We start from the raw sequence: 27,972 nt of genomic DNA, 5'->3' as shown, positions 1-27,972 counted from the left end.
CTGCCAGCTGTTTTCAGTGTGTGATAGGTCTAAACAGCAGATAAGCTGGCCAATTTAGCACATGGACTCATGGACTGGCATGGACTTTAGCTACTGAGCTGTGGTTATGTGTATATGTTGTGATATGGCATTGTCTTGCTAAAATAAGCTAAGCCTTCCCTCAAAAAGATGTCTGTATTTGGCAGCACATATTTCTCCAAATTGGAGTTGGCTTTTGAATTGCATGGTGAGGTTGACAAAGTATTTCTTATTTTAATTGGTCAGACAACAGGGCAGTTTTTCACTTTACCTTACTTCCCATTAAATGAATGTTTTGTCTTTTACATGGTAGAAATGACATTCTTGAAGTGCTGTTTGCAGTGATGAACCATGCTTTCTAACAGTGGTTTTAGAAATGCTGCTGAGCATTATTTATCGGTTTTGTTTTTTGTAATATTAATATTATTATTTCATTAATACATTTATCTCAGGGGCTAAAGGTGCTGTAAAAGCCATTCAGTCTTAATTTTTGGCCTTGTACTTTGTGCAGAGAGATTTCTCTGTATTCCATAAGTCTTTTAATGATATGCCCTGTTGATTTTTTTTTTTTTATTTGTATTGAGAAGTGACTTTAAGTTGTTGAACTTATTAGCTATTGGTAGTCTTTCACAGAATAGTGACGCCATCCTCATGTTTATGTCTGAAAGTAGTGTGTTCCCAATTTTTTTTTTAGGCATTACGCAACAACCCAATGTTTGTGATACGCACATAAAATATCATCTTTTTGTTATTTGTTTAGCATTCGATTTTTTTCTTGGAAATTGTTCAGTCTATTAATATTCATACTTGGCTCAGAACCATCATAACTTATCTCCCTTTCGCTCCTCTAGCTCTGCTCTGCACGGCGGTGGTCAGTGTGTCCCCTTAGAAAGAAGAGAAGTGCCATCTGTGATCATCGACTACGAGGATGATAAGGAGAACTTGCCTAATGAATCTGACTATGAAGATCTACCCAGCATGTATAAGGATGAGGATGATGATGTGGATGACGATGAAGACGATGATGAAGATGACGACTCAATATTTACAAGTAAGTGGCAGCTGTCATGGTAACACCGAGTAGTGAAATTGCACTACTGCACTATGCTCATCAGCAGATGCCTGATCTGTCCCTTAATCTATTACTGTCTGACTTTTGAGGATGTTATTTTGATTTAGTTTATCAAGTACGGTTGGTTATTTATTTATTTATTTATTTTTTAAACTATGCACCCAAACAATTTCATTTAAAAATCCCTGTTTTTTTTTTTTGTTTGTTTTGTTTTTTTTTAATTTAAATATAAAATGTAATCTGTTTTATACTTGGCAAGTATAAAGCTGGAGATCTAGTTTGATTATGTAGCTCACTTTAGGCTTCTTTTTGTGATAATTAACTGTGACGCACACATACACACTGGGGCATGCCTCGTTTAGTTAGTGTGTGTTATATAAAATACCAAAAATAACAGTAAATGTTAAGCTAAGGATTAATGTCAGTTGAGATAACTATAACATACCTGTGCTACAGTATTGCTTGGTCTGTGATTTTTAGTTGTTGTCAGATGGTTGTTAGGCAACATGATATCATAATATGTCATGTATAAATTAACTTTTCTAGACATATAAATTAAATCATACTATGGTTTTATGCATCATTGTTCATGCATAAACATAGGACCAATTCGGTGCAGCTATTGAAGCTAACTGCTGTTGGTGGTGTGCATGAGCTGCATATTTTGTTAACACACCCCATTCTTTCTGTGAATTGCTCACTCGAGCTGCAGTGTGACCTCTCCAAACATGTACATTTTGTTCTGCACTAGTTGTAAGTCAAATTAAAGTCGAAGGTAGGGCATTTGAGAAACAGGGTGCCTTAGCAACAGAAGTGTCTTTCTCTGTTTTTGTTTGGACAGCTCATATTTGCAGACATAGAGACTGTTTGTTTGACTGATCATAATTGTCAGGGCTCCTTATTTCACATGAAGGCTCTTGGAACTCAGATTTAAACTAACCTTCAAAGTAGGGCCGAAAGATTCACAGAAATGTATCTAGAATTGAATTATCAGCCAAAACTTTGATGCATATTCTCTTGGAAAAACTGCTGAACTGTGCAGAATGCATGGAAGGAACATAATGTGAGAGAGCTATTGTTTTAAATCCATGGTATAAAATATTTCTGGAAGATCCAGAAAACAGAGGCCAAATAGCAAAGATCAGTACATTAAACCCCATTTTCGCGTACTTATTTTTACCATACCTACTATACCAATACCTATTTACCATAACTATTTTAACATTTTGCATTTCAAATTTAGGTACACTGGCTCAGAAGGTACTAAGAAAAGACTCTTTGGCCATCAAGCTGAGTAACCGTCCATCTAAGAGGGAACTGGAGGAGAAAAACATCCTGCCCATGCAGACAGATGAAGAGAGACTGGAATCTAGGCAGCAGATAGGCACCAAACTCACAAGGTGAGAATCATACGCACATGCTTTTCTTCTTAGTCTGAATACAATTACAATACAGCCACAATTTCTGGGACAGATATTTCCAGCAGGCCTGGCTGATGTTGCTGTAGCCAGCCTGATAACAGCTGTTGGGCAACAGCACTGGCTTTTCTCAGCCATCGCAAGCATTTGTTTTACTTTGGGCTGACAATTCCTAATGGCCTGGCTTAACAGTATTGTGACTCAGTCCAAAGCCCATGTGAGTCTTATTTTTATTCAGTATTTTCTATCCTTTCAGTTTTTTCCTTCCCAATATCCGATAAGGATAAACGCTTTATTTCGTTAAAACGAGTCTCTGAAAATGGAGCTGACCTAATTTCAGTGATGCATCAAACTCCCCCCTCCTCCTTTTTTTCCTGCTCTTGTCTTCTCTCTCGAGTGCTCTCTCTCTCTCCATTTCTCTCTCTAACCCTGTCTCTCTCTCACTTTCTTCCTCTCCTGCCTGACTCCCTGCCTCGCTCACTGAATCACCACAGTGATGCATGTGCCAAACTATCTCCACCCGACTCCTCCACACAGCAGCACCGCGCAAGCCGCTTCATATCAGCAGTTTACACACACTGCAGTGACGCCGTGTGTGCAAGTCATAGGAATGTATATACATATGTTGAGGTCATGAATGTGAATTCTAGTAACTGAGCAGATCAAACGATGTAACGCTTGGTCTCATTTGATTTCACTGGGCTTTATGAACATGCGCGACTAAATAAAGCGGATGTAATGATGTGGTAAGGGGGCAAAGAAACCACCAGCTCCTTGGTAAAAATGAAAATCTGAATAGTGCAATTCGATATGAGATGCGGCACTGACGGAGTATTACCTAGAGACACTGGCACTACTCCTCACTGTGATGGCAGCACAGTACATGTTCTCAGACATACTGTCTGCTTAGTTCTCATGTTCCAGCTCTGTAACAGCGTCCTTTATACAGTATCACCTAACAAACACTTTCCCTTTTCACTCTTTATTACCAGCGGCATTGTGTCCTTTAAAGTAATTGCTTGTGCCAGGCCAGTTAGAATTGATTATGATAATGCTGATCTAGGACACGCTGACCTCAGCTTAGTTCTGCTGACCTGATTCACTGGGAAAAGTATGGAAAGTAAAATGAAGTGCTTTTACCCTTCATAAAGTTAATAAACGCAGTTTTATCCTGTTTTTTTTTTTCTTTCTCCGCTGGATTTAATGACTGTATTCATATTTTCATGTAACATGTATTTTATTTCTTTTTAAATTTTCCTTTTTTTCTTGGGCAGATTTCTTAGGCGTTCTTATATCTTATTTGTGTATATTGAATTTCTGGATGTAATTACAATGATGTTTGTCCTTCTAAATGCTGCTAAATAATTGGTTGGTATAAGTCAGCAGCAGCTCAGAGAGAAAGAAACTAAATCAATGATTGAGCGATTTCTCACTTCCACACATCATTGATATCTGGAAGGGTTACAAATTTTACTTGTTCAGAAGGAATTTGTATTCTCCGCAATACTTGCACAGGGTTCAGAAACAAGCACTTTTTAAAATATTAATAAGGCTGAAAATGTTTAAAAAGATTTTTTCGGGATTGTCTGAAACTGACAACTTTTACTATTCTAGCCATGTATCAAAACATTCAGCTGTAAAGAATAAAGAGCTTAAAGCAAAGACTTGGGTTTAATTTGAGTGGTTAAACAAAAATATAGCACTAACTATATATTTTAATGTCACTCATCTCCATCTGCTGCACCATGCCTGTAAACTCTTCTTCACCTCTCTTATGCACCTCACTATCTGCATTTTCTTTACATGGTTGACCCCAGGTATTTAAACTCATCTACCTTCACCATCTCTATTATTTGCATCACTTAAACTGGTAAAAGGTTCAAAAGTAAATGGAGCTTACTACATAATCTTCAGTCCATGCTGAGATATCCAAAAACCCAGTCTGGGATTTAGTGCCTGGACTTTTCTTTGCACAGAACTATGTCTGGCTACAGTATCTCATTTTGATGAGCAGTAAAGGGGTCAGATCTAAATAAACTGAGTCAATCATTGATCCAGTCCTCAAAGACAGATCTACCACCACTTGTTTTGGATAGATTGCTATTATAAGAGTCTCCAGCTGAAAGTATTTTGAGTGACTGCCTTTGTGCATCTTAGTACTTCCAGCCACTTAATAATCATACTAGAGATAACCTGTGCACAGCATATCTACTCTGATGTTGTATAAAATAAAATAAAGCATATTTGTCTGTTCTGTTTTTTTGCTGTGTAGGTGCTGTATGCAGTAAATTTGTAAAGACCTTTTTACTCAGCAGCTGAAGGTGTCACAGTCATATTTTCCTGATACAGCATCAGATAAGAGTTTGGTGGTTTGGGGTATCTGGCTTTGCTTTTAGCCTTATTCCTGCATTCCATCACTGCTTTATCATTGAGTCATTGTGGGGATTGGTGATCATGAATGAGTGACTTTTTGGATTTTCACCTGTCAAGCTGTCATGAGGCAAGAGCTTAAATAAGATAAAAGCCTTTCAACTAAAACAATATACAACTCTGTTGCTCATAAATAACTTCTACAGGACACAAGGAAGAATTAGAATTGAGGTCATTTGTATTCAGTTCAGTTTGAGAATGCATTTTACTCTAAACTTACTCTACGCAACTTATTCCCAGCACTATATAAAAGTGCTTGTTCTGTGAGCCAACGTGTCAATAAGATAAACTTGTCGGGAGTCGATGTCAAAGCTGGGAAGTGAACGCTCTGCAGAATGTAGGGGAGAAAAAAAATGAGCTAAGCAGCTTTTTCCTGAACTATTCTGTTTTGGAACACTTCTTGTCCTCTCAAAATACCCTGAATTTTCGTGTGTGACGTGACTGCATCACATCAGTTCTGCAAATTTGGCAGCTGCACATTCACATTGCGGATCACCCCTTATAAAACATCCCAAAGGTGTTGTGGATTCAGATCTGGTGACTGCTGAGGTTATTGAGGTGACTGTACTCACTGCCACGCTGATGTGCCCAGTTAGTGGTGACTTTAGCTTTGTGACAAGGTGCATCATCAAGCTGGAAGTAGCCATCAGCAATTTGTACGAAGAAAAGATCAACTTGGTCAGCAATGATACTCATACACACAATGGCAGTCAAACAGTGATAATTTAAGGAATCCAAGATTTGCCCATTTTTTTTTTTTTTTTTTTTTCCCCAAACCATCACACCTCCAATCCACAAAGTAAGGTTGGTCCACGGATTGATGATTTGGATCAGAAATTCTGATTACATTTATTTCTTAACTGTCTTTGCGTTTGTGCTTAAGTTTTTGTGAGCCTCTGCCCACTGCACCCTCAGATTTCTATTGTAGCCTGTTGGCCTCAAAGTTTGGAATTGCATTCTGAGGTGCTTTGCTGCTCTCAGCTGCACTTGCTGGGAGTGGATTTTCTGTACCAGGCTAGCTGTTCTGTGGCCTCTCATCACCAAGATGTTTCCCCTCTGTAGAACTGCTCCTCACTGGGTCCCCCCCCCCCCCCATACTGTTCTGAACTCTAGAGACATTTGTGGCTGAAAATCCCAAGAGATCCACAAACCGGCTTGTCTGGCAATAACAAAGTCATGTTTTCAAAGTCATTCCGATGTTTGATGTGAACATTAATTGAACCCTGTGACTGTTAAAGTCATCTTAATGAGAAAAACCTGTAAAATATTTGGATGTATTTTCTTTTTCCTTTTTTTTAAATGTGATCATCTCAAAACTGCTCCCATATTGGTTCAGACTTTCCTCGCTGACCTCCTTTCTCTGATTGTGTGCTGACTGTGGATTTCTGTTTCTCATCAGACGCTTGAGTCAGAGACCCACAGCTGAGGAGCTAGAGCAAAGGAACATCCTCAAACGTGAGTATCTTAAACTTGTTTATTTAACATTACATAGCTAAAAATGTGCAAAAAGGTCCTTGAAACGTTGCTTTTTAGCTACACATGGCTCACATTTGTAGCTGCCTTCTTGTGCATGCTGACTTCATGAAGTGCAACGTGGAAATTTTTTATTTTATTTTTATTTTTTTACATTTTTTATTAATTTTTAAAATTATTATTATGAGACCCTGTTATGTGAGTGCTCATGGTCATGCATCTCTTTCTTTTGTTCCTCCTCGATCTGCCTTTTTGTGAAAGTCATGCAAGGTAGCAGGGTTCCCCGAGGAGTCATGTCCACAGAGACTGCTTTCTTAGCTCACACACATGCAGTATCAGAGAGAAGCAGTTCTGTTTCCTGGGACTCTGCAGAGCTCACATCAAAGACTGATTTACCATCAGTTCCTGCTTTCCCAGAGGCTCTTGGATGATTGGCAACAGTACAGGGGGAAAAAAGACAAAGTAACAATTTATGACTGACAAGTCATGTCCTCCCTGTCACTCACACACATACAAAACCAAGGTTAAACAAACGGGACTTTATTTTGTAATGAAGCAACATCTAAAATCCCAAACTGCATGTAGTACTGGAAATGGAGTGTGTGTTTAGTACAAGCATAAATACAGACTGACTGGTGAAGCTTTTTGCAAACAGCAGTGTCCCAGTGTGCTTCTTGTTTACTCTTGTCTCTCGTTTTAACTTATTTTTTTGTTTTGTTTGTCATTGTGATTCCGGTGGAATCTGCAGGACAACACATACAGGAATTTAGTGAGGAATAAGAACTTGACTTAATCAGCAAAAGAGAACTTATATACATTTGAAAAGCTCTGGGACAATGTGAAAGAAACAAAGCAGTCACTCCTCATCTCCTCATGCTTAACCTCTCCTAAAAGCATAAAACAGCCAATGATGGAAGCTTTTTAAGCTTTAAGGGACTTATCCAGTTAAGTGTGGAACAAATGAGGCATTTTAAGCAAGCGGTGCGCTTGTACTTATTTCACAAAGAGCCCCACTGTACGGATGCCTGTATTCAAAGGTTAACACTTCATCCTTTCATTCTTTGCAGCTCGCAATGAGCAGGAGGAAATGGAGGAGAAAAGGGAGATAAAACGAAGGCTCACGCGAAAGGTGAGTCCAAAATAGCTCCAAAAGTGTGAACCCACACTTGCTCTTTTGGCACGTGGAGGGGGTAAGTTGTTGGCCAGGATAAACAAACACTATGATAGTGAGTCATCTGATGAAATGGAGTGTGTGTGTATGCGTGGGCCTGGTGTTGGTACTTCTCAGGTTCCCTCAGGAGACACTGATGCCCTTGTTGCCCTTGTCCCTTCAACATGTTGGATGCCAAACTCTTAGACCCCATAGGGAGGTGTTGAGCATGTTCCCATCCCTGTCAAATTAAAGAATAACACTTTCTGCTCACCTGCAGATATGCTTCTCAAAACAAAACCTCTCAGCTGTTGGACAAATACCAATGATGATATATACTTTAAAATATGCGAGTTATAGAATAGAATAGAGAGGGTTTTTTTTTTTTTAGTTGTAATCAGAAACATGGCTGTAACTGAAAGCGATTTACTCCAAGGTGAACCAAGGTCAAAATAACCAACATAACAGAGCTATTTTTTCAAAAAGTATTGCTACCCAATTCTCAACAAATCAAGTAAAAGATATGTACTCTAACCATTACTCCCTAGAATATGTGAACGAGGAGGAAAAACTGTAAAATAAAATGTCATTTCATCCCTTCTGCTTCAGCGCTATATGCTATTACAGGGAATTAATCTAAATCTACTTCCGGCTGCTCCCTTACTCACAAGGAGTCGCCACAGTGGGTAGCTCCTCATGTTTGATTTGGCAGATTTTTACACCAGATGCCCTTTCTGACACAACCCCAAAGGGATTTGTGTCTCCTTCCAGGATCAAACTGTGGATCTTTCACTTGTTATGCAAATGTGTAAACCAAGTAATGGAAGAACCAGGCTTTTTAAACAGCAGGGTGTTGTAATACTTCATCACTTCATCAGGCAAGGACCTGAGTCTAGCCATTCCGAAAGACACCTCCTAAGTAAGGGAGGAGACGTTACCTCACAAAAAAATAGATCTACACTCAGGCGTAGAGCCACAGCACCCATTTTAAAGGTTATATATGAGATTCTACATGAGGCAGTGGGAGCTTTTCATTATGCTGTTATGGTTCCATGTTCCTGAAATATTCATGCATCACTATGTGTGTGCAGCATGTTATAAATAACTTACTTTGCTGAAGACTAACTACATAAAACCACAGATTTCCAATTTGACAGCTTTAGTATGTCTGCTCTTGCATCTTTCTTATTTTTTGCTGGGTGTACCTGAGAGGAGAGAGGTTAGAGTAATGAAAAGCACCCTGTGCAGCTGAAGAGAGACATGCAGGTACTCTAATCTAATCCATTGTTTGTTAAATTTTGCTTATTGCTTCTTAAACTAAAATAAAGTTTTCTGGGTTTCCTTTATAACCCCACTTTCTTATGAGAATTATGATCAGTATCTGAGTAAAGTAATCAGTGTCAAGCAGAAACTGAAATGTTAATTTGAGACTTTTTCAACACAGTAAAATATCAGGACTGGTTTCTTGACTTCCTCACTCTTCCTCCTGCATAAGAAAAAAACAATGCAGGCTGAAGACTTTCTATGAGAAATGTAATATATGTTTTTAATTTTTCTCATTTTGCTCCAGCTGAGCCAGAGGCCCACTGTAGAGGAACTGAGACAGGCCAAAATCCTCATTCGATTCAGTGACTATGTGGAGGTGTCAGATGCCCAGGACTACGACAGGCGGGCGGATAAGCCCTGGACCCGGCTCACTGCAGCTGATAAGGTCAGTTTACTAATCTTACTGTTAAAATTAGATAATCTCTGATATTCTCAAGATTCCCCCTTCCCTAATTTGATTTGTCACTCTTAAGCTCTGCTTCTGTGCTTCTTATGACACGCTCGTAGTAGCAGAAGGGTGTGTTCCTCCTCTTTCATAATGAAAAGTCCAACTCTGTTGTTTGGTTTGCCTTTGAGAAACAGCTTGAAGCAATCCTGCTGCTCACTGTCCTGTGATCTAAGACTTTTAATGAGCTCTAGAGTTTGCTGAGCAGATATTCTGCATCGTCCTAAACACTACAGGCACACCTGAGGTCCACTCATGTGAAATGTGAGAAATCATAAGGATTCAGCATTTTGGTTATGCAACGTCTCCACTTACATAAGAGTGTAATTGGACAAGCAGTGCCTCAAGAAGCCCCCCAACACTGCTGTGCTGATGTTTTATTTTGTTGGTTTTTTTTGTTTGCTACTTCTGCCGTCCAACACAGAATTTTGTTTGGTCTCCTGCCAAGACATCCCCTTGCGTCACGTTGAATAGTAGAAGCAATCACCTGACCGGGGTTCTGTTACATGCTGTGACATTGTAGAGGGGATGTAAGGTCATTAAAAAAGATTGTATCGTACCATTTTTATATACAGAAGCCATGATTCACTACCCACTGGTTTGGACTCAAAAGCTTGCTTTGGTGAGGCCCAATTGGTGAAATTACACCACAGTGCCCCCTGCTGATGCATTCAGATCACTGCAGGCTTTTTTTCCCCACTCTGAAATCTGCTTTATTTGGAGCTTTGGATCCAAAGACCGTAAAAAAGTAGATATCGCTTTGATGTTCTAAAAATACATCTGTCATGGTCAAATCTAAAAATTCCATTTAACTGCAATCTCTTTATCTGTCCTATATAAATCAATGCTATCAAAACTAAATGCTATTTAAAGAGGAATCTATCCAAGTAAATCATCAACAGATTATAAATTATGTTAGGGCTGTTAGAAGTCTCAAGAGGGGGAAATTGAAGGTTCCTGTGATGTGAGAAAAGAATTCAGAAGACTCATTCATGGCTTTGAGATGAGCATAAATAATGCATGAAGCATACTAAAAGGAGTCAGGGCTTAAAGGCTGCCGTTTGTGAGCTAAGCCTTTGCAGCTTCGCTCAGTCTTCTTCCTCTTTGTCCTCTGCAGGCAGCTATAAGGAAGGAACTCAACGATTTCAAGAGCAACGAGATGGAAGTGCACGAATCAAGTCGCCATTTAACCAGGTACAAACTACCAGCTTGCATGATCGATATCACTTCAAATGCAGCCAAAAATATTGGCACGCACGTGCCGACTTCTTCTTGAAACTTCAAAACCTCTCTTTTTTTTATATATATCTTTCTAGGTTTCACAGACCATAGTAGACCACCACTGTCTCGAGCAGTGCCCAACCGGCGCTCTCCTCCACTGAGAACCTTAAGTGCTGGACAGCAAAATGGTGCCCGTTTCTACAATAAGGCCATGTCTTCTGAAATGCCTTTTCAAGTCCCACACAACTGAGTCGGTACTACGCCACAAGACGCAGACACCCACTACTCCATCCATGTAGTAGCACACAAAGACTCCAGCCGATTCACATTGCCCCCCCCCGCCCCGTGTGGAATTTGCTCGACTATCTCTAAAACCTCTCTGCTGAGCTCTCAGGCAGGCACTCAGTTCTGTGGCGATTGGATAGCAGACCAGTTTTCTCGTTTGCGATTGATTGGCACACTTGTGTCATCTACCGAGGGCAACTGTACCTTGGTATGTCAATAACACCAGTAGACTTGTCTCAGTGGACATGTTTTTATTCCTCTTCTTTATTATGCTGTCACACCAGACTCCTTTAGCCCTTACGGACAGCTTTTGTGCCAGGATGCAGGGTTGATTGTTCTGAGCTCACTATGTCATCAGAAGCTCCATCATTACTACACCTGCTGGGACTTTGGAAACAGCTTAGAGAAACAGGAGGAAGGGCGGGAGGGAAGGAGGCGTCCAACATTAAAAATCATGTGCAATACGTTTTTTTTTTCCTTCTGCTTTTCTTAGACTATAGCACCCCCTGGAGTGTCCTCTATGTCATTACTATGTAGTCCTGACTTCTTTCATGCACTTCTCACTGTACCGAAAATGCTGACATTTAATTGCTAACTGTGAATTTAAGAGTTGGGGCTAACGCCTGTACTGTCTCTCTCTTTAAATGTATATTTTGTTTATACTGAAGAAGGTCGAATTTAAAGAAGAATTGCATTTAACTACATTTTATTCATGTCGGTCTTATAAATTTACTGTCAAAATTTGCAGCTGGCGGATATTTTCTGGTTTCCAGTGTGTGCAAGAATGACCTGTTTTGTATTACTTTGACAATGTTAACTTTTTTTTTTGTTTGTTTGTTTGTTTTTTCTAGAGGCGCTCGGCTCATAAACGATTAATTTACATCTTTACATGTCAGTGCTTTGATGTGTGTGATTTATATCAAGAGATGACTCACCACATTGTCTCTCTTTTTCTTTTGCAGAAGTGTGTGAAATGATCTTTGCTCATAGCGTGCATTGTATTATACACTTTACTTTTATACTTGTGTCACCCAAGCTTTTGACGAAGCAATACCCAGCGTTTATAGAGAAAAGGTTAAACTGCAGGTGTACCCCCCCCCCCCCCCCCCCCACACACACACACATCATTGTTTTTTACTGTGCGTACATACTATGCCTACACTTCAGGGTTTAAAGTTTTCTTTTATACCTTACTTTTAAAAAAAAAAGGAAAAAAAAGGCTTTATTCTAGGGGACTTTTTCAGCAATTTTCTTGACTGAGCCACCTGAAAATCTGCCTCTTTGACAGCTTTACCGACACATTCGGACAAGATTTGATGGAACTCTCCACGAAAAAGGATGCATTCTCTATTTCAAAAGATTTGAGCACTGATTTTAGTGTATTCACTGAGTCAGGATTTTTAAATATTTTTATTCCTAAATATAGTTTGCACTGTTAAGAGTGTGGCTTTAAAGTGGCCGTTGTTTCAAGGTAAAGTCCAAATGTGTAAAATATTGTTGGATTTCTGAGGTGTAACCAGTGTGTCTCTTCACTTCAGTGGTCTTTGTTACCTGATCAGCCACCCTTCACCAGTAGTCCAGTGCTCACGAGCTTTATGTGCACAGAATATTTTCATTATTTTCTACTGTATTGCTTTTAAAGTTGCGATATGAAATTGTCAGATGAAGAAACAGTGGAGTTGAACGGCTGCCGGTCGCCTTTTACAATACATCTGTCTGCAAATTAACAGGGTTTCCCCTTATTTTTAAGGACAGCGATAGATGACCTAACGAAATCAGGGAATTGATGACAAAAAAAAAAAGTTTTGCACTGCATGGTTTGTATGTGAATGGATAGGGGTTTGCTAGATTTCTGAAGAAGTTCAGATCAGAATCAAAACACAAGTATTTTTCTTGTCACCCCCCCCCCCCCCTCCACCCCCCTCCTTTTTTTTTTTTAAATGTCAAAATTTCAATGGATCATCTAATTGCAAACACTTTAATATCTGTGGTATTTCGTGTTGGGAGCAACTTCTGTATAATTCAGCCATCTCAACATGTTCTTTCATGTTTTTAGGTCCAGAGGTTCAGTACAAGCATAGTAGGAATAGGGAGGAATTTATATTAAAAATACACTCCAGTTCTCATTTTCAGCTCTTTAGTAACAACCTGAGCCAACGGGCTGAGCATGAGGTCTTTCCATTTTGCTGGAATCAAGGAACATGATGTCAGCAATAATCTGATTCCTTTTACATGTCTGTGGAGCAACTGAACAAAAACTGAATGCAGTCCTCTTTTTTTCCCCCATTTTTAATCTACAGAATACTATGTAAAGGATACATTATGCCAATTAAACTCCATTTCTGAATGCATTTACTTTGTATGCATTATTATTTTTGTACATATTTTAGGCTTGTTCTTTAACCTTGTAGTAATTACAGTCTGAGATCACTAAAACACACTCTTCTTTACTAACTTATAGGGTATATACAGTAAAAATTGTGCTTATGTTTTATTGATAGAAATGTTTACTAATAGTATTTACATTTCAGCGCCTTCTTCTTATGATCCAATAAACTTCCCCATTGAGACTAATTTACATTCTCAATTCAGGTGTAAAATGTACCTCAGTTTAGAATATTACAAATCAGGTTTGGCCCATTAGGTAATTCCTTATGAATACTTTAGAGGCACGTGTATATAGGGGAAGGGCCCTTATAAATATACCTATCCCATTTTTTGTTAAAGGAGGAAGAAATGAAATGAGAGAGCCATTTAAATGCATCATTAAAGGTTTCGTCTCACAAGTTAAATATACATCATCAGACCAGGAACATTGTTAGTTAACTATAGCCTCCATTTCCTGTTCTTAGCTGACTGGAGTCACACCCAATGGGCTCTTCTGCTACTGTAGCTCATCTGCATCTAGGTTCAACATGTTCACATTCAGAGATGCTTTTCTGAATATGTTGGTTGCAACAATTGTTTGAGTTACTACTGCCTTCCTGTTAGTTCAGACCAGCCTGGGTATTCTCCTCTGGCATCAACAAACCCTGGAGATGAGTATGAGGGAATATCCTAGTAGGTAATCCAGTCATCTTGTTCTGCTTACCAAAATTCAGGGTCGTAGGGGGGCTGGTGCCTATCCCAGCTAACATGCAGAGAGAGGCAGGTTACATCCTGGACAAGTCGCCCGTCTGTTACAAGGCAAACATATAGAGACAGACACAGTTTAGATAAACAGTCTCTGAAATACTCAGATCAGCCCATCTGGCACCAACAACCATGCCTTGTTCAAAGCTGCTTAAATTACCTTTCTTCCCCATCCTGGCGCTCTGTTTGAACTTCAGCAGGTCGTCTTGACCAGGTAAACATGCCTGAATGCACTGAATTACTGCCATGTGATTAGCTGATTAGATATTTGCCTTAAGGAATGGTTGATCCTAACAAAGTTGACAGTTTAAATAAACTATAATCCTTTAAGCATTGAGACTTCCGATATGTAAAAATACCATTTTTCATTTGAATATGTATGGATGTTCAAATTAATAACCACTCCTCCTAAGCAGTAGGCGTTAATGACATAATATTTTTTGTCTTTTTTTTGCAGGATCTTTAATTCCACACAGGTAAAACGTACTTTTTTTTAACCAAATTACATTGTGTGACTTTATACTGCTGTAATATATGCGGCAGAATGTGAACAAGTAGTCTGTCTGGCACAGTAAGGCTCGCTGTGGCCTCAACGCTCCACTAGATGGCGGAAAATACAACAGAATAAGTCGACGTACACTGAGCCGGACTGTATGGCCTTGTGAAATGGCGTCCTGATGAGATGGTGCCGAAGTTATTTGCTTCGTCACCACTTGTCTAAAACATTTAGACCTACAGCGAGGCTTAGTTTAACCTTGTAGCATAACAAAAACTTTCTCTTTTATTTTTAAGATAAATAACCGCCGTGTAAGCTAGCCAATGTGCGAGGAATCCTCGATAACAGTTGAAAGTTTCCTCACATATTCAACAGTTGACATTGACAACTCACTGTGTGACTGCGTCTTACAGTTTTACTTGCTGTTAGCGTACAAGTAGCAAAGGGTGAGTTTGCCACAGTAAACACAGGACGTGCTTCTGTAACGCGACACCAAACATTTTATAGGCGCTATGTTTACGCCTCTCAACTGTTCACCGCCTCACTTGACTGAAAGTGCAGAAAGGCTTGCTGGGAAATGTATTTTTTTTAACAGTTTCGTCCCGGTAGCGGCGACTACAAGACGCTAGCTAGCGCAATACTCTTCCCACAATTCACCGCGTTGTTGTTAGCGACCCCCATCTTGTGTCGTCCTCATGAATATATATTAGTCGGTATTTGCGTAGGAGGTCGGCCGACGTTCATTTCATATTCTAGCGCTGTGTTTTGGTCCAAATGGGACGCACAGTCACGTCTCCGCCCTGATCTGTCCCTGCTCGCCCAGCCTCTTTCCCAGCGAATTTAATCAGTAAGATGTTTTTTGGGAGCAGCGGAGGAGACTCCGACAGGGAAAGGAAGGCGAGGAGTGAATGACTACTAGTGGAATAACTCAGCAACACCGCCCAGTTGGCGGACATTTAGCGCGGCGGGCACGTATTCGGGCTTTTAAATGTAGAGCTTTTAGGCATAACCAAGTGCGCACCGTTATTTATTTAGAGCGGGGGACTTTTCATTGGCAGGGATGGAAAGTGTACAGGCTGTCGCTGAGGATGGCGCGTCAGATGGAGGCGCGACCAAGTTAATGAAGAAGCCCAGCGGACTGTCTGTCGCCCAGGGGACTCCAGCGGATGATGGCGGTGGACGTTTGGCACCCTCCCGCGCTGAGGCAAAGAACGGGAATAGCCTTTCTCATTCCGTCTCTACAGCGGGGACTAGTGCGTCAAACCGAGCCGTGGCGTCTAATGGCCGGAGCTCATCCAGCAACTCCAGCTCGCTCCTGTTGCGACGGAGGCGCTTGAAGAGGAACCTCTCAGCTGCAGCTGCAGCCACCACTACCACCTCAGCTGTCACCGCCGCTTGCGGCGCGAAGATGAACTCGGCCCTGTCCTCTGCGTCTTTACATACTCGAAGTCTGGATAGGAAGACTCTGATGAAGCACCGACAGAACATGCAGCTGCAGTCCGCAGATCGCGAGTGGGTGAGAGCAGATCTCCACCGGGGCGCCATACACGTTCACGACAGACTGACGCCCTCGTATCCCAGGCCGGTGCTTTGCACTATGGACACCACAGCCGGCGAGGTGGCCCTCCGACTGAGTAAACTCTCCAGCAAGTCGAGCTCTGTAATGCGCATTTTTTGTAAAGACGCCTCCAAGACGGACCAAAATGGGAACTGTAACGTGAATTATGAATATAATGATAATCAGGGCAAGGTAAAAGAAGACTCGAGTATAAAATGCAGCCACCTGACCCCACTGGAAACCACAGATTTAAGGACCCGTCCAAATGACAGGTTGAGACTTCTCCTCATGGAGAACGCTGATGTCAGGCAAAAGCAACAGGACGTTGATGGAAAACTTTTCACCCCGGAGTCAGAAGACAACATAACCTGTTCGCTGTCAGACTTGAATTCTAACTCTAACATGGATACCCCCAATGACGATGATTCGGAGCACAGGAACGGTGTGGACAGTTATGGATTAAACTCTGGCTCAGATGTGGAAAGCAGTGCATTTGACGACCTGAGCTCCGGGGCCCGCCTCAGTGAACACAGGGACTCCCTGAGTGATGACATGATCCTGGGAACTGAAGCATCCATCCTCAGTCCCTCCTTTGATAGTGCCACAGAGGGCCATGACATGTACGGCAGCTCGTCAGATGAACTGGAACTCGACTGTCCAGCATCGAGCTCAAGCATGGACCCCATCTCCCAGCATCATACTAATGGCATCACTGCTGTCACTGCCAACTACAAGCAGTGCAACGTGGGACATTTAAGCGATGTGACAAGCGACGTGGGGCCAGATAGCAGACTCAGCCCACACAGTCTGGGCAGCCTCCCACCCAGCAGTAGTTCCGGCTCATTGTCAAGAGCTGGTTCTACAGGTAACACACCTGACATCCAAGATCCGGACTGTGGCCAGGGGGCCGTAAAAACAGGGCTCACAGCACACCAGAATGGAGATTCTTATAATTCCAGCCCCACACTGTATGTTCAGCTGCATGGTGAAGCTGTTAGGAGGCTTAGCCCAGATGAGAGGCCTCTGCAGATCCAGAATGACTTTCTCTTTAAGCTTGGATTTAAGAACCCGTGGAGAGTTCAGGAGGAGGGGCTTAACACAGAAATTGGCTCCTTGTTACGTTTTTATGCAGGTAAATGAAACTACGTGTCTGTGTATACATGTGTAATATGACTAATATCATTATAATATCATCCTATTGCGATCCATGTGTGTTTTGCTCATTCTGACACTTACTGAGGCCTTTATATGAAGCCTTTGTTGTTTGGAGTAGAGATCCGTAATGTCGTAGTGCTTGGAACAGGTTGTTAACCTGTGAAAGAATGAATCTGGTGGATTCAGGCATTTGTATGGTATGACACAATATCCTTTTCGCAGAGGCAGGATAATATTTTCCCAGGATGAGCTTGTGCAGTATGAGTGCAGCACAAAACCTGATAACTGCGACAACAGTTTTAGAGGGTCATTATTAAAGGTCTGATAGACTAAGCCTGTTTCCCAGTGATGGGTTGCTATGTTCAGGTTATCCGTGTGCTTGCATTAATGGGTCAAAGTGAGGTCACGTTCCAGAAGGATGTTGATTTACAGATCTACCTTGCATTACAGTCTTTGTTTTTTTGTTTTTTTTGCTTCTTCCGGCTTCAGCTATCTTTGTTGGCCTGTAGCAGCACACTTTGCTCCCATGGACACATATGCCATTGGCTACAAAGCCATCACCACAACTTATGGTGCTCAGACATGGGGGCCCTTTCCGGCTTTTGCCCCATTATCATCCTAATGAAAAGCCTGAATTCCTTTTTGGTTGGATGGAGAATAGGGGTGGGAGCGGTATGGCTGGGAAGACCATAAACCCTCTCTGTGGACTCTGTGAATTCTGGTCATTGAGATGCTGCACACTGCCTGTCCTATTGGCATCCAGCACAGCTACTGTCCCACTAACTAACTGCTTGCCAAGCTGGGTTAACGTGCTTCTCCAAAGCTCAGGAAGCCCTTTTCTTCACCATGCCACTGCCTCCACCAATGCTGCTATTGCTGTTTGCTGCTATGGGAAGTCGTGTGCGTGGGTGGCGGTGGTGGTTGAGGGGTGATAATGTGAGTTGAATGAGGACAGTTGAGGAAACTGGTATGAAATGTGCAGACTCTAATGCTTTGTAGCTTCCTGTCCCTGGAGGCTGCTGAAATAGGTTATTTAATAAGAAGCTGAAAACGGCCATAGAACCAATTGTTTCCGATTGCTAGGATTATTTAATTACATGGAAGGCTGTACAAGCGTGCATACTGGGACTCCTTAATCAATGCCCATTTAGAGAAAATAACAAATCAAATCCTACATGAGCCTGTGCAGTCATCTGAGATGAGCCAGTAGCAAACAGCAGCTGTTAACTGCCGGCAGAGGAAGCCCTCACGGCCCTCTGATGGTGACGCCTCCACATCTCATGTGAGACAGCTTAACTACGATCACCTGAGCTCTCCTCCGGCACACCCCCACCACCACCACACAAAGTGCCACTCAACAACACCCAGGCTGCAGTCTGCAAACGAGGCTTGCCTCTTGTCCAGCTACATGTAGAACGACATTGAAGAGCACTACACACACACGCACACAGGGATGCACTGTAAAGAGAGACCAGTGCTGATGCCCTTGGGACTTTACTAGCCCGCTCTTCTGCTGTTTCCTTACTGCACTGAAGCACGTGAGGAATGTACGCTGGCTCCTCTAGAATGTCAGGCACGTCTTCTACAGAAGGGAATGAGGGCGCTGAGGGGGATGGGATGTATGAAGGAATTCTGCGCTGACACATGTTGAGCTGTCTTCGAATGGCTTTCTTTTTCTCAGATAGCGGCGATCGGACTAGCCCCAGCTGACTTGTTGGCTGAATCTCAGCCACAGCTGCCACAGCTGTAGGCCTCAGTCACACTGAAGACCTTTTTGTTTTATGTGTCTGGTCATGCAGAGTGGCCTTTGATACAGGAAGTTTAGTATCTAAACTATGTTTTCTCATGCTGTTGCACAGTACAAGCTCTATGCAATTTGAATCGTAACCTAGATATTAAGTATGAGAGCAGCCGCTATGCTGTGCTATATTTTTTAATAAAAGTGACATATGAAGTACTCAGCAACTCTGCATGATTAGGGAAGCAGGAGAATGATGGGAAGGGGCTGTTAAGTCGAGGAGTTGCCATGGAGCATCTCGATAGATCCTTTGGACAATCCAGAGACCAGTTTGACTTTGAAGGGGTCAGGTCATGCTTTGAGAACACAGACTCTGCAGTGGTCAAATGAGAAAACTCACTTTGCCCTACTAGACACACAAGCACACACATATAGGCTGACTAGATCAAAGGGCTGCTGTCCTCTTTGGCAGGCTGATGAGTGATCCTTTCAGAGCTGCTCACACAGGAGTCTCTTGTAATGCCAAGCCAGCTTTATTAGAATTTGAGTACAAGGGGGAAAAAATTATTTAAAAAATACGGAAAATACACACGATTTAAAGGCCACTTGGACTTATTATTAAACTAAAGTTTAGTGGAATCAAGAAAAATATGTATCTGCTTTGGTTTGCATGTTATTGCCACTTCTGTGTGTGTGTGTGTGTGTGTGTGTGTGTGTGTGTGTGTGTGTGTGTGTGTGTGTGTGTGTGTGTGTGTGTGTGCGTGTGTGAGAAAGAGAGAGAGCTGTCTGAGCCCCGACTACTGTAAAACTCTATCACAGATAGCAAAGTGTCTCATCTTTTTGAGAATAAATTCCTTTGAACTCGAGAGGCAGTGCCTCCCTGGAGCACATGTTTGGTGGATCTCTGATCTATCTATTTATCATTCTTCTTGTATTACCATTCTAGAAACTTATTCAATAAAAAATACACAAATATTTATTCTTTAATTATTGCTCTTGAAAATGTTGGTGATGGATACTTTCCTAGCTGTGAGCCATGTAGCAAAACAGTCTGTACCAGTCATGCTTTTTGGTGGTCTATCTTTCTAACTGTAAAGTAGTTGGTTACACAAGTTACCAGTGTTAGCTATCTACTATTCATCTAAAGATGATAAAATACATTCTGACTTTATTCTTGTTTCTAAAGAAAAACTAAAACAGACATTTCTATCACTTTAGACATAAAGAAAGATGGAAATTAAATAACAGTAACATTTGGTCGTGTTTGGTGGGAGGAGATAAACAGAAAGAAGGTGCTGAAAAAGGACCAAACATAAGCCAAGAAAACATTTCAGATGAGCCCATCTTAAATATTTAAGCATTTAAATATTTGGTGTTCAGGAGACTGTGAGCCTTAAAAAAGTTAAAGGTTTCAAATAGCATATAAGTAGTGCTATCTGAAAGCTGGAGATCTAGAGAATGAACACTTGTTATTTTGAGGGAAATTGTTTTATTAAATAAAACAAGGCGCAAAGCATTACAACATGTTGAAAAGACAACAGCCTCAGTCAGTGCAGTAGATGCTTTGACCTGGAAACAGGGCTGATGCATCATCGCTTAGCAAGCAAACAGAAATTCTCTGTTAATCGACGGTGCGGTTTAGTGAAAATTGTAATATTTCAGATTAAAACATATTTTTTCAGTGTTACTCTGTAACCCAGTTTCTTCTCTGATGACTGCAAATCTCCAGTCCACCAAGCTAATGAAGTTACCTACCCCCTACTGGGATGCTTCTTTTCCATTACCCAGAGGTAGTAGTGTTTGTCTCTCTCTAGATATGTGTGTGTGTGTAGACTTGTTTTAAAGAGAAATGGCATACTGAACCCTAACATGCACACACTGGCACAGGGTTTCTCTAGAGGCAAAGAGCCTGAAGTTCTTAACTAAACCAAAGCAGCATGCTAAATTATTTAGATTCATTAGCCTACGTGGCGTCGCAAACACTCTCATCTATGCACTTAAGCATACCAGCTACTTTTTGTGAGCTCTGCCTTCGTACTCTATTAAAGTTGAAATGTTTGAAAAGCAGTTTCCTGTAGGTCTAAAGTGGGAAGATTTGGTGTGCCTTACGAGTGAAATTAATGACCACAGGCCTAGAAACTATCAAGGTATTCCTTTCAGTTCCATGCAGGTTCATAGCTCAAGTTTCTGTGGAAGTCAGTTTTGGTAGCCGTTTCAGCACACTGCACCCAATTTTCAGGTAATTCCCATGTCGTCATTGTGCGCCAGGAAGGTGAAATTGGCAGGAAGAATCAGCCATGAAGAACTAAATAAAGCAGAGATAATACCAATAATGACTCTGATTTTATAAAACACAATATCTTCCTGATTAAAAATGTTTGTAGCTTTGCAGGTTGCAGGTAGCCGTTAACGTTGTAATCTGAGTAATATTGGTTTTTCACAATGGCATTTTATAGTGCACAATTTTAATGAAATGTAACATTTTTATTTCAGTTTATTTTTGCAAACCCTCAAGACCAACTGAAACATGGCCTCACTGATATTCAGGCGTTTACTTGCAACATTCGGGCAATAACTTGACTACTTTATTGCTCTGGGATCTAGCTACAAGGCCAAGGCTAACACTGCACATATTCTGCATTTTTGTCATCACCTGGGTTAATTCCACTGCATCTAAAAATGGCAGTAATATTCCTTCAGCGTCTTACAGAAAGCTTTGTTTAAAGGGGGGAGGGGGTTTTCTGCACTCATCCATACCTTTTCAACACAAGCCTTTGAAGTTCCACAACTATTTATTTTTTAGTTTTTCCTCTGTGTTTGTGTGTTCATGCTGAGAGATGTGTAACAGACAATCTGAGAACTATAAATGTAATTTTACTAACTAAAGCACAAAGGAAAAAATTAAATCTAGAGTATGAGCAGGTGGCCTGTTGTAAAAAGGTTTCCCTTACCCCAAACTGCTATCATTTTTTTTCCTTTTACCTAGCCAAGGAGCTTTGGTGCCTAAAATAACAAACAATATATGAACAAAGTGTCAGATTAATTGAGGCCAGTTCTTTTGCCGCCATACATTTTCCTAAAGAGACTTATTTGCTTTGTAAAGGAAAATCCTGCTCAGTCTCTTGGTAACGTGTCTAATAGTCAGGAAAATGTCTTTGCCTGTGTGTGTGTGTGTGTGTGTGCGTGTGTGTTTGTTCATGGACACAAATTCTATAAGTAATGCATTTCAATATGAAATATATTTTGTGTCAGATTCACAGTTTTTTTTCTTTTTGTTGTACAGAAAGAGCATGTGGCACCATGGCAACCAGGAAAACAAAGCTCTAAAAGCTGTGGCAACTGTTGTATTTCAGCCCAAACCACTTTTTTTTATTATTAATGCCTAACCTTAACCAAGTAGTTTTTAATAGCTAAACCTAAACATAACCATATGACATATCTGTAACACATAACATAAGAAATGTATGGCTCTGGTGTGAAAGTCAAGAATGACTTACTCCTCCACCACCAGTCATGTTCAGGGACACCAAATAATGTTGGGAAATTTGTCATTACAAACATTAAATAATGTACTGTGAGATCAGCTTGAACTGTTATATGTCATTTCTCCAAATTTTGATAGTTGTCATCAGGTCGTCACCTCTTTTATTTTGGTACGCAGATGTGTTGAACCCCTGCATGCCACCAGAACCAATGTACCTTGTCACTGATCACCAATTTCTTTCAAAAGATATTCTGATGTAGAGTGAAGGAGGTGAAGAAAGTTAACACTCTGGTCCAAAGTCTCTCGTGAATTTTCAGCTGGTATGCATAGCATATTAATCATATAATTTTCATGCTCAAAAACTCTTCAGTGTCCCCTCATGTGGTTTGTAAGTGGGCACAGTCATCCTGTAAGACACCACTCCTGTTCTTGATGTAAAAAGTTGAAAGTGATCCCTTAGAACAACTTTTCCCCCCCCCCTCTGATACAAGTGGACTCAAATGATCCATGGCCTCTTAAAGCAAAGCAGAGCCACCACCTCTTGTTGTAGAGGTGTGTGTGGGGGGCAAGTGTTCACGCTCAGCCGCCCTTGAATTTGTCACTCTTCTTACACATCTTTAAAAGATTTGTGGCTTTCTATTATTATATTTATCATAATAATAAAGTCTCGGTGGTATCTTGAGCAGGTTGTTGCCTATGGTGTGAGGAACATGTTAACATTTCATGAAGATTGCAATAGTTTGACTACTCTCAAAGCTTTGTGAAATCTCTTTTCAGGACAGTATATTTCCACTGTTACCTCAGGGGCCTCTCTGAGGCGGCAGCGGCTAGTGACGTGATGACTTAAAGGACTGTGCAGGGTTTAAAGGCTTAATGAAGCTCCCAGCTTTCTCCAGCAGGCTCTGTGGCAGCTATCAAGCAGAAAACCACTCACTCTGTCTTGTCAGTGCCACGTTGCTCCCTTCGTACAGTCAGCGCGCCAGATTGCTCCCACACTCACACTTGCATTTCTATGAAAACATTTTCAAAGGCAGAAGGAGGACAGTCTGCGCGATTCTTGTCATTGTTTTGTTTTTTTGTTTTTATGAACGATTACTGGTTATCATAATAACAGTAGGAGGATGTCTTCCAGCGGTTTACTTTGGGTGAATTTTGTTATTCAAATGATGTTTTATTGGTGCTCGGCGATTTTGATCATTTGCAATATTCAAGTGTCGCTTTCACTTAAACCTATAAAACGCAGCCGAACCAAAGGATCTCCGTGTGTGTAAAGGCTCCTGCATCATCTCTGCAGAAGTGAGGCACTGGGGCTGCCTCATCCTTCCTCACATTCACGTTCTCGCCTGACAGCTAATGGTCTTTCTAAATGGCCCATTGCTGAGTCATTATGTAATTGTGTAACCAGATTTCACACGTTCCAGAGCTCAAATCCAATACGCATGTGTTGGTGTGCGCTGAGGTTTTTCTGGCTTTCGCTAGTGTATCCGTGTGCCCAAGAGAAAACTGAGCGATCAAAGAATGGATTTACTGTATGCATTTTACTTTTGTTCACATGCGAGCCGCACGTGCGCAAGCGGTCTTAAACGAATAGTGACCATAGAGTCTCAGTGCTGAGCTGGATGTTAGTATCTCGGAGGATTCACGTGTGTGTCTACTGAGGCAGACTTGGAGAGGATGGTGGTGTCAGCTCGTAGCAGTTAAAGCAAGGGGAACTGTGTTCTGTCTAATATAGATTGCCTTCTTGGCTGACATCCACCACCCTCCCCTTCTCTCCTCTCACGCCGAATCATCCTCCCTCTCTCAATTTCTCTCATGATCGATCCTCCTCCCTTTCCTCTCGCTATCTTTTCTCGCATCTCCTCCTCCCTCACACCATCTGACAGTTTGCATTTATCTTCCCATATCTCTACCCTTTCCTTGCTTATTGCTTTTCATTCTGACAATTAGTGGTCACCCTCCTGGTTGTCTTATTAATAAATGACAAAAACCAACAGCTAACATCATTGCTTTTAGACGCTTAAAAGTCTCTGTCTGATAGATGTCTGTGCGTGGATTTGCTTGCTTGGGTATATAGCATGCCCACTGTGTAAACACTGTAAGTAAAAAAGAAACAGGGTTGTATGCAGCTGAAAGTGCCTTTGTAAACAGTTGAATCTAGGCTGAGCAATGTCATGCTGATATGTCACTGTTGTCTGCCAGCCGGCACATCTTTGATAGGGAATTGGGAAAGGGGGTTGGGAAGGGCAGCGGCTTTTCCTGCCCTGTGGGAGAAGCCCATCCTCTTAGCTGTCTGTCAAGCTGCCCTTGCCAAATGCTCCCCGGAAATCTCAGAGGTTTGGAATAGTCGATGTTCACCAAACAAAAAGCAATGAAAGGGTTCCCCCTTCGGCAGGGTCACGGGCTCGGCTGACTGTCCCCGAGCTGAGCACCAGCCCCTGGCCCCGACCACATCCATGAGTGGGGGATTAGAAGCCGGGCAGCAGGGGCTGACTTTATGCAGCTTTGATCAGCAGCAGCATAGCCTAATACCCAACAACATCTGCAACTCTCAGCATTAAAGAGGCCCAGAAAAGCGGCCTGCTTGCCTGCTAGTCTACTGGACAGAATTGTATCAATTTGGATGTTTTTTTAAATACCACCACTCCAGTGGTGCTTAGACTGATTTGTTTTACAAAGCCCACGTCTCCAGACAGGGTAGCTTGCTTTGTGTTTGAAAATCCAGAGTCTTAGCTTTTTGTTTTCACTAGAAGAAAAGATAGGACCACTTTGCTTTTTGGGGTGGCTCTGTATTTCTTTTCTTTTCTTTTTTTACAGATACATTTTCCTGCTTTGCAGAAACAGAACAGAAAAAGCTAAGGAGGTAGAATGTTTTGCAAACATTATTGTGTAAAGAATGTTACCAGGCGGTCTTTGAATCTTTGTATGTGTCATCTAGATAAGGTGTGTTTGGGTGGAGTTGAGCTCATTTCTTTGGACTCTGCTCTAATAGAAAGTGGACAGAGTTGTCATTTCATATCAACAACATATCTGTTGATATGAAATGACCTATTTTGAAGTTCATCTCTCTCAAAAAAAATGCTGAAGCACAATGAAAGTACTTCCTCATTGGTGAGCGAATGAAGAAAGAAAGGTTATTAAAAAACAAGAAGGATGCTACCACACGCCAGTGATTTACTGGAACAGATTTGCATGATTACTGCGCAAGACACGTGCACAGATATTATACTTAAAATTCGAAAATGTTATATCCATAGCGCTCCATTCTTCTTTTAATCTGATCACACTTGGCTATAGTGTTTTTAATTTATTCTTATAGCTTTAATTGCGCTGTTTGCTCCAAAGCCCTGTATCCAGGTGGGATACACCAAAAACCCACTGTCAGTGCCACCTGCCTGTCACCAAACACCAGACAGAAAGAAACAAATTGTAACTATTTGATAAAACTGGATAGTTAGCAAAAAGAACATCTTAAAGGAAAGTGAATAATTTACTGGCATTCATTAATTGGCCAGAAACACATCTAAGAGTTAATAGAACAGGTTACTGTCGTTCTTTCACTATTTGGTGTTTAGAATATCAAAATAAGTAGTGTAACAATTTCAGTTTGTCCCAGTTGGATTATTACAGATGAGTTACATTTCCCAAAACTGAACAGAACCATCAGCAGCTACCAAAACATTTATACAGGTAAGATTTGTTATAGGCGCCCTAAACTGCCAAGTGGATGTTAACAGTTAGGTTCATATGTATTTTTGGCATTTCAACTGTTTATCAAAATATATTTTAGTGACATTTATATCTTTAATTGAACGAGATTACGTCAAAATTCATGAATCACAACTCTTTCTCAAGTGACTGCTTGTCTCAGACCCCTTTTTATAGACAAGTGTGGTCTATTCCATCATTCTCGCTGTACCATTGGTTTTTGAAGTCGCTGCTGTGAACCCACTGCATGCTGTTGAGGAAGCAATACATGTAAATAAGAAATGCATCAGAGAGATATACATTAGCAATTGCGAATGTTTGAGCATGCATTTTAGCTGCTGGCACAAAGAAAAGGGGCCAACAAACAGCATTAAAGGATTGGTAGAGTATCAGAAAAGAGGAAGTCCTTTATTTTATTATTTTATTTTTGTTTGAGTCCATGGGTTTCAAGTATTTAAAATACGAATTTTAAATATTATTGTGTCCAACCATACAGTATAGGTATACCCTCCAAGTATTTCTTGACCTAACTGTATAATAGTGGTGTGTCTGTATAGGTGAAGGCTCAACATCAGCCTTTAGAGAATGGACAGGTGAAACTGTGGCCTGTGTGCAGCCTGTCTCAGTCATGAGCAGGGCAATTTGCTTGTCTCTTTCTGTTAGCTGTGCAGTTTGATAATTACCCAGGTCCTGGAAAAAATGTGAAGGCGTCACCTGCTGCACCAGGAAGTTACCCTTCACTTTTCACTCGTGTCCTTCCCCTGTGGATTTTACTCTCTTGCGCATGCTTATTCTGCCCAGTGTCATTCTGTCAGCAGTTCCTGTTTCATTTGTGGTTTCTTTCACATAAACACTTGGTGTCTTTTATCAACTCTCACTTGGCCTCCACTTTTCTATTTTTCCCAGCTCCTCTGATTAAAGACTTTCCCTCTTTTGTTTTCTCACTACCCCCCCTTCTCTCTTGCTCTCTCCCTCTCTCTCCCTCACTGCCCTCCCACCCTGGCAACCCCTCACCCCTCCTCCCTCTCCCTCAGTGCCACTGTGTTCACATGGCCCCTGCATGTGACATGAAGCTGAGCCAAAACACCCCGGATGCCCGCTTCAGCCCTTCGCTGTTCCAGACCTTGTTAAATTTTAAACAAAACAAAAGGACAGGGGAAGGAGGGAGGAGGGAGAATGAGAAGAAAGAGAAAAGTGAGCACGTGGGGCCAGGGGAATGTGCAACAACATCACAATTTCATTCATTCACTCGTTCTGTCCCTCTGCATCATCACAAGAGCACAGCCCTTTAATTCTTGCCCTCTGTCCATTTACTGGTGTGAAAGGCTTTCTCTTGTCTCTGTCCTCTCTCTCTCTGCTCTGGGTCGGACTAGTTGAGGCTTCAACCAAAGATCTGGAGTCTGATTACTTCATGGACTGTCCTTCTTTGGTATTAAAGAACAACTGGCTTTGCTGACTTGCAGTCTTCATTGACAAGCTTCAGTAGCCTATCTAAAAAAGTAGTAGTCTTTTTAATAGAAATAGCTAGAAATATGGATGAGAAAAAGCAGAAATCACTGGTTTATTAGTGCCTGAGCACAGCTTTGTGAAATGCAGTGACATGCAGACAATATCTGAAAAGTTGGGACAGGGGTATGTTTACTACTGTGTTGCATCACCACTTCTGTGTTTGGAAAATAAGAAGAGCAGTTGCTGCAGTTTTGATAGCTAATGGATAAAAGGGGGTTTCAGCTGGTTAGCAGTTCTGGGCCTCCTTTGATGCCTGGCCTGGTCAGGCCAGTTTATCAGCAAATTGTGTAACTAGAGAGTCATACTGCTGGGATACGTGCAGAATGTGGTCTTCCTTATATGAGCAGGGCCTTGTGT

At 41.4% G+C, this 27,972-nt stretch overlaps 2 protein-coding genes and 1 long non-coding RNA gene across 4 annotated transcripts in view; 2 read left to right on the top strand and 1 right to left on the bottom strand.

Moving 5' to 3' along the window:
- The window catches only part of LOC146497705 (phosphatase and actin regulator 1-like), a 51,391-nt gene extending 38,202 nt beyond the window's left edge, over window positions 1-13,189 (top strand). For both annotated transcript variants that reach the window (XM_085139251.1, XM_085139250.1), the window contains exons 6-12: window positions 870-1,069; window positions 2,334-2,490; window positions 6,338-6,393; window positions 7,479-7,540; window positions 9,132-9,272; window positions 10,450-10,526; window positions 10,649-13,189. In XM_085139251.1, the coding sequence (XP_084995377.1) occupies window positions 870-1,069; window positions 2,334-2,490; window positions 6,338-6,393; window positions 7,479-7,540; window positions 9,132-9,272; window positions 10,450-10,526; window positions 10,649-10,664 (709 nt within the window). In that variant the 3' untranslated portion in view covers window positions 10,665-13,189. The remainder of the gene's footprint in view (window positions 1-869; window positions 1,070-2,333; window positions 2,491-6,337; window positions 6,394-7,478; window positions 7,541-9,131; window positions 9,273-10,449; window positions 10,527-10,648) is intronic.
- On the bottom strand, window positions 6,028-14,572 carry LOC146497704 (uncharacterized). Its single transcript, XR_014870475.1, has 2 exons — window positions 14,131-14,572; window positions 6,028-14,014 (listed from the first exon to the last, which is right to left on the bottom strand). It is a non-coding gene; the product is annotated as an uncharacterized LOC146497704 (long non-coding RNA).
- A 643-nt stretch (window positions 14,573-15,215) lies between these two features.
- Window positions 15,216-27,972, top strand: part of phlpp1 (PH domain and leucine rich repeat protein phosphatase 1) — a 46,088-nt gene continuing 33,331 nt past the window's right edge. Inside the window, exon 1 of the mRNA XM_085139245.1 lies at window positions 15,216-17,156. Coding sequence (XP_084995371.1) covers window positions 15,527-17,156 — 1,630 coding nt within the window. The 5' untranslated portion in view covers window positions 15,216-15,526. The remainder of the gene's footprint in view (window positions 17,157-27,972) is intronic.

This window comes from Neolamprologus multifasciatus, chromosome 18 (assembly GCF_963576455.1).
Source record: "Neolamprologus multifasciatus chromosome 18, fNeoMul1.2, whole genome shotgun sequence".
NCBI classification, from domain to species: domain Eukaryota; kingdom Metazoa; phylum Chordata; class Actinopteri; order Cichliformes; family Cichlidae; genus Neolamprologus; species Neolamprologus multifasciatus.
Note: the sequence above shows the minus strand (reverse complement) of the source record. Positions and strands in the feature narration are given on the sequence as shown.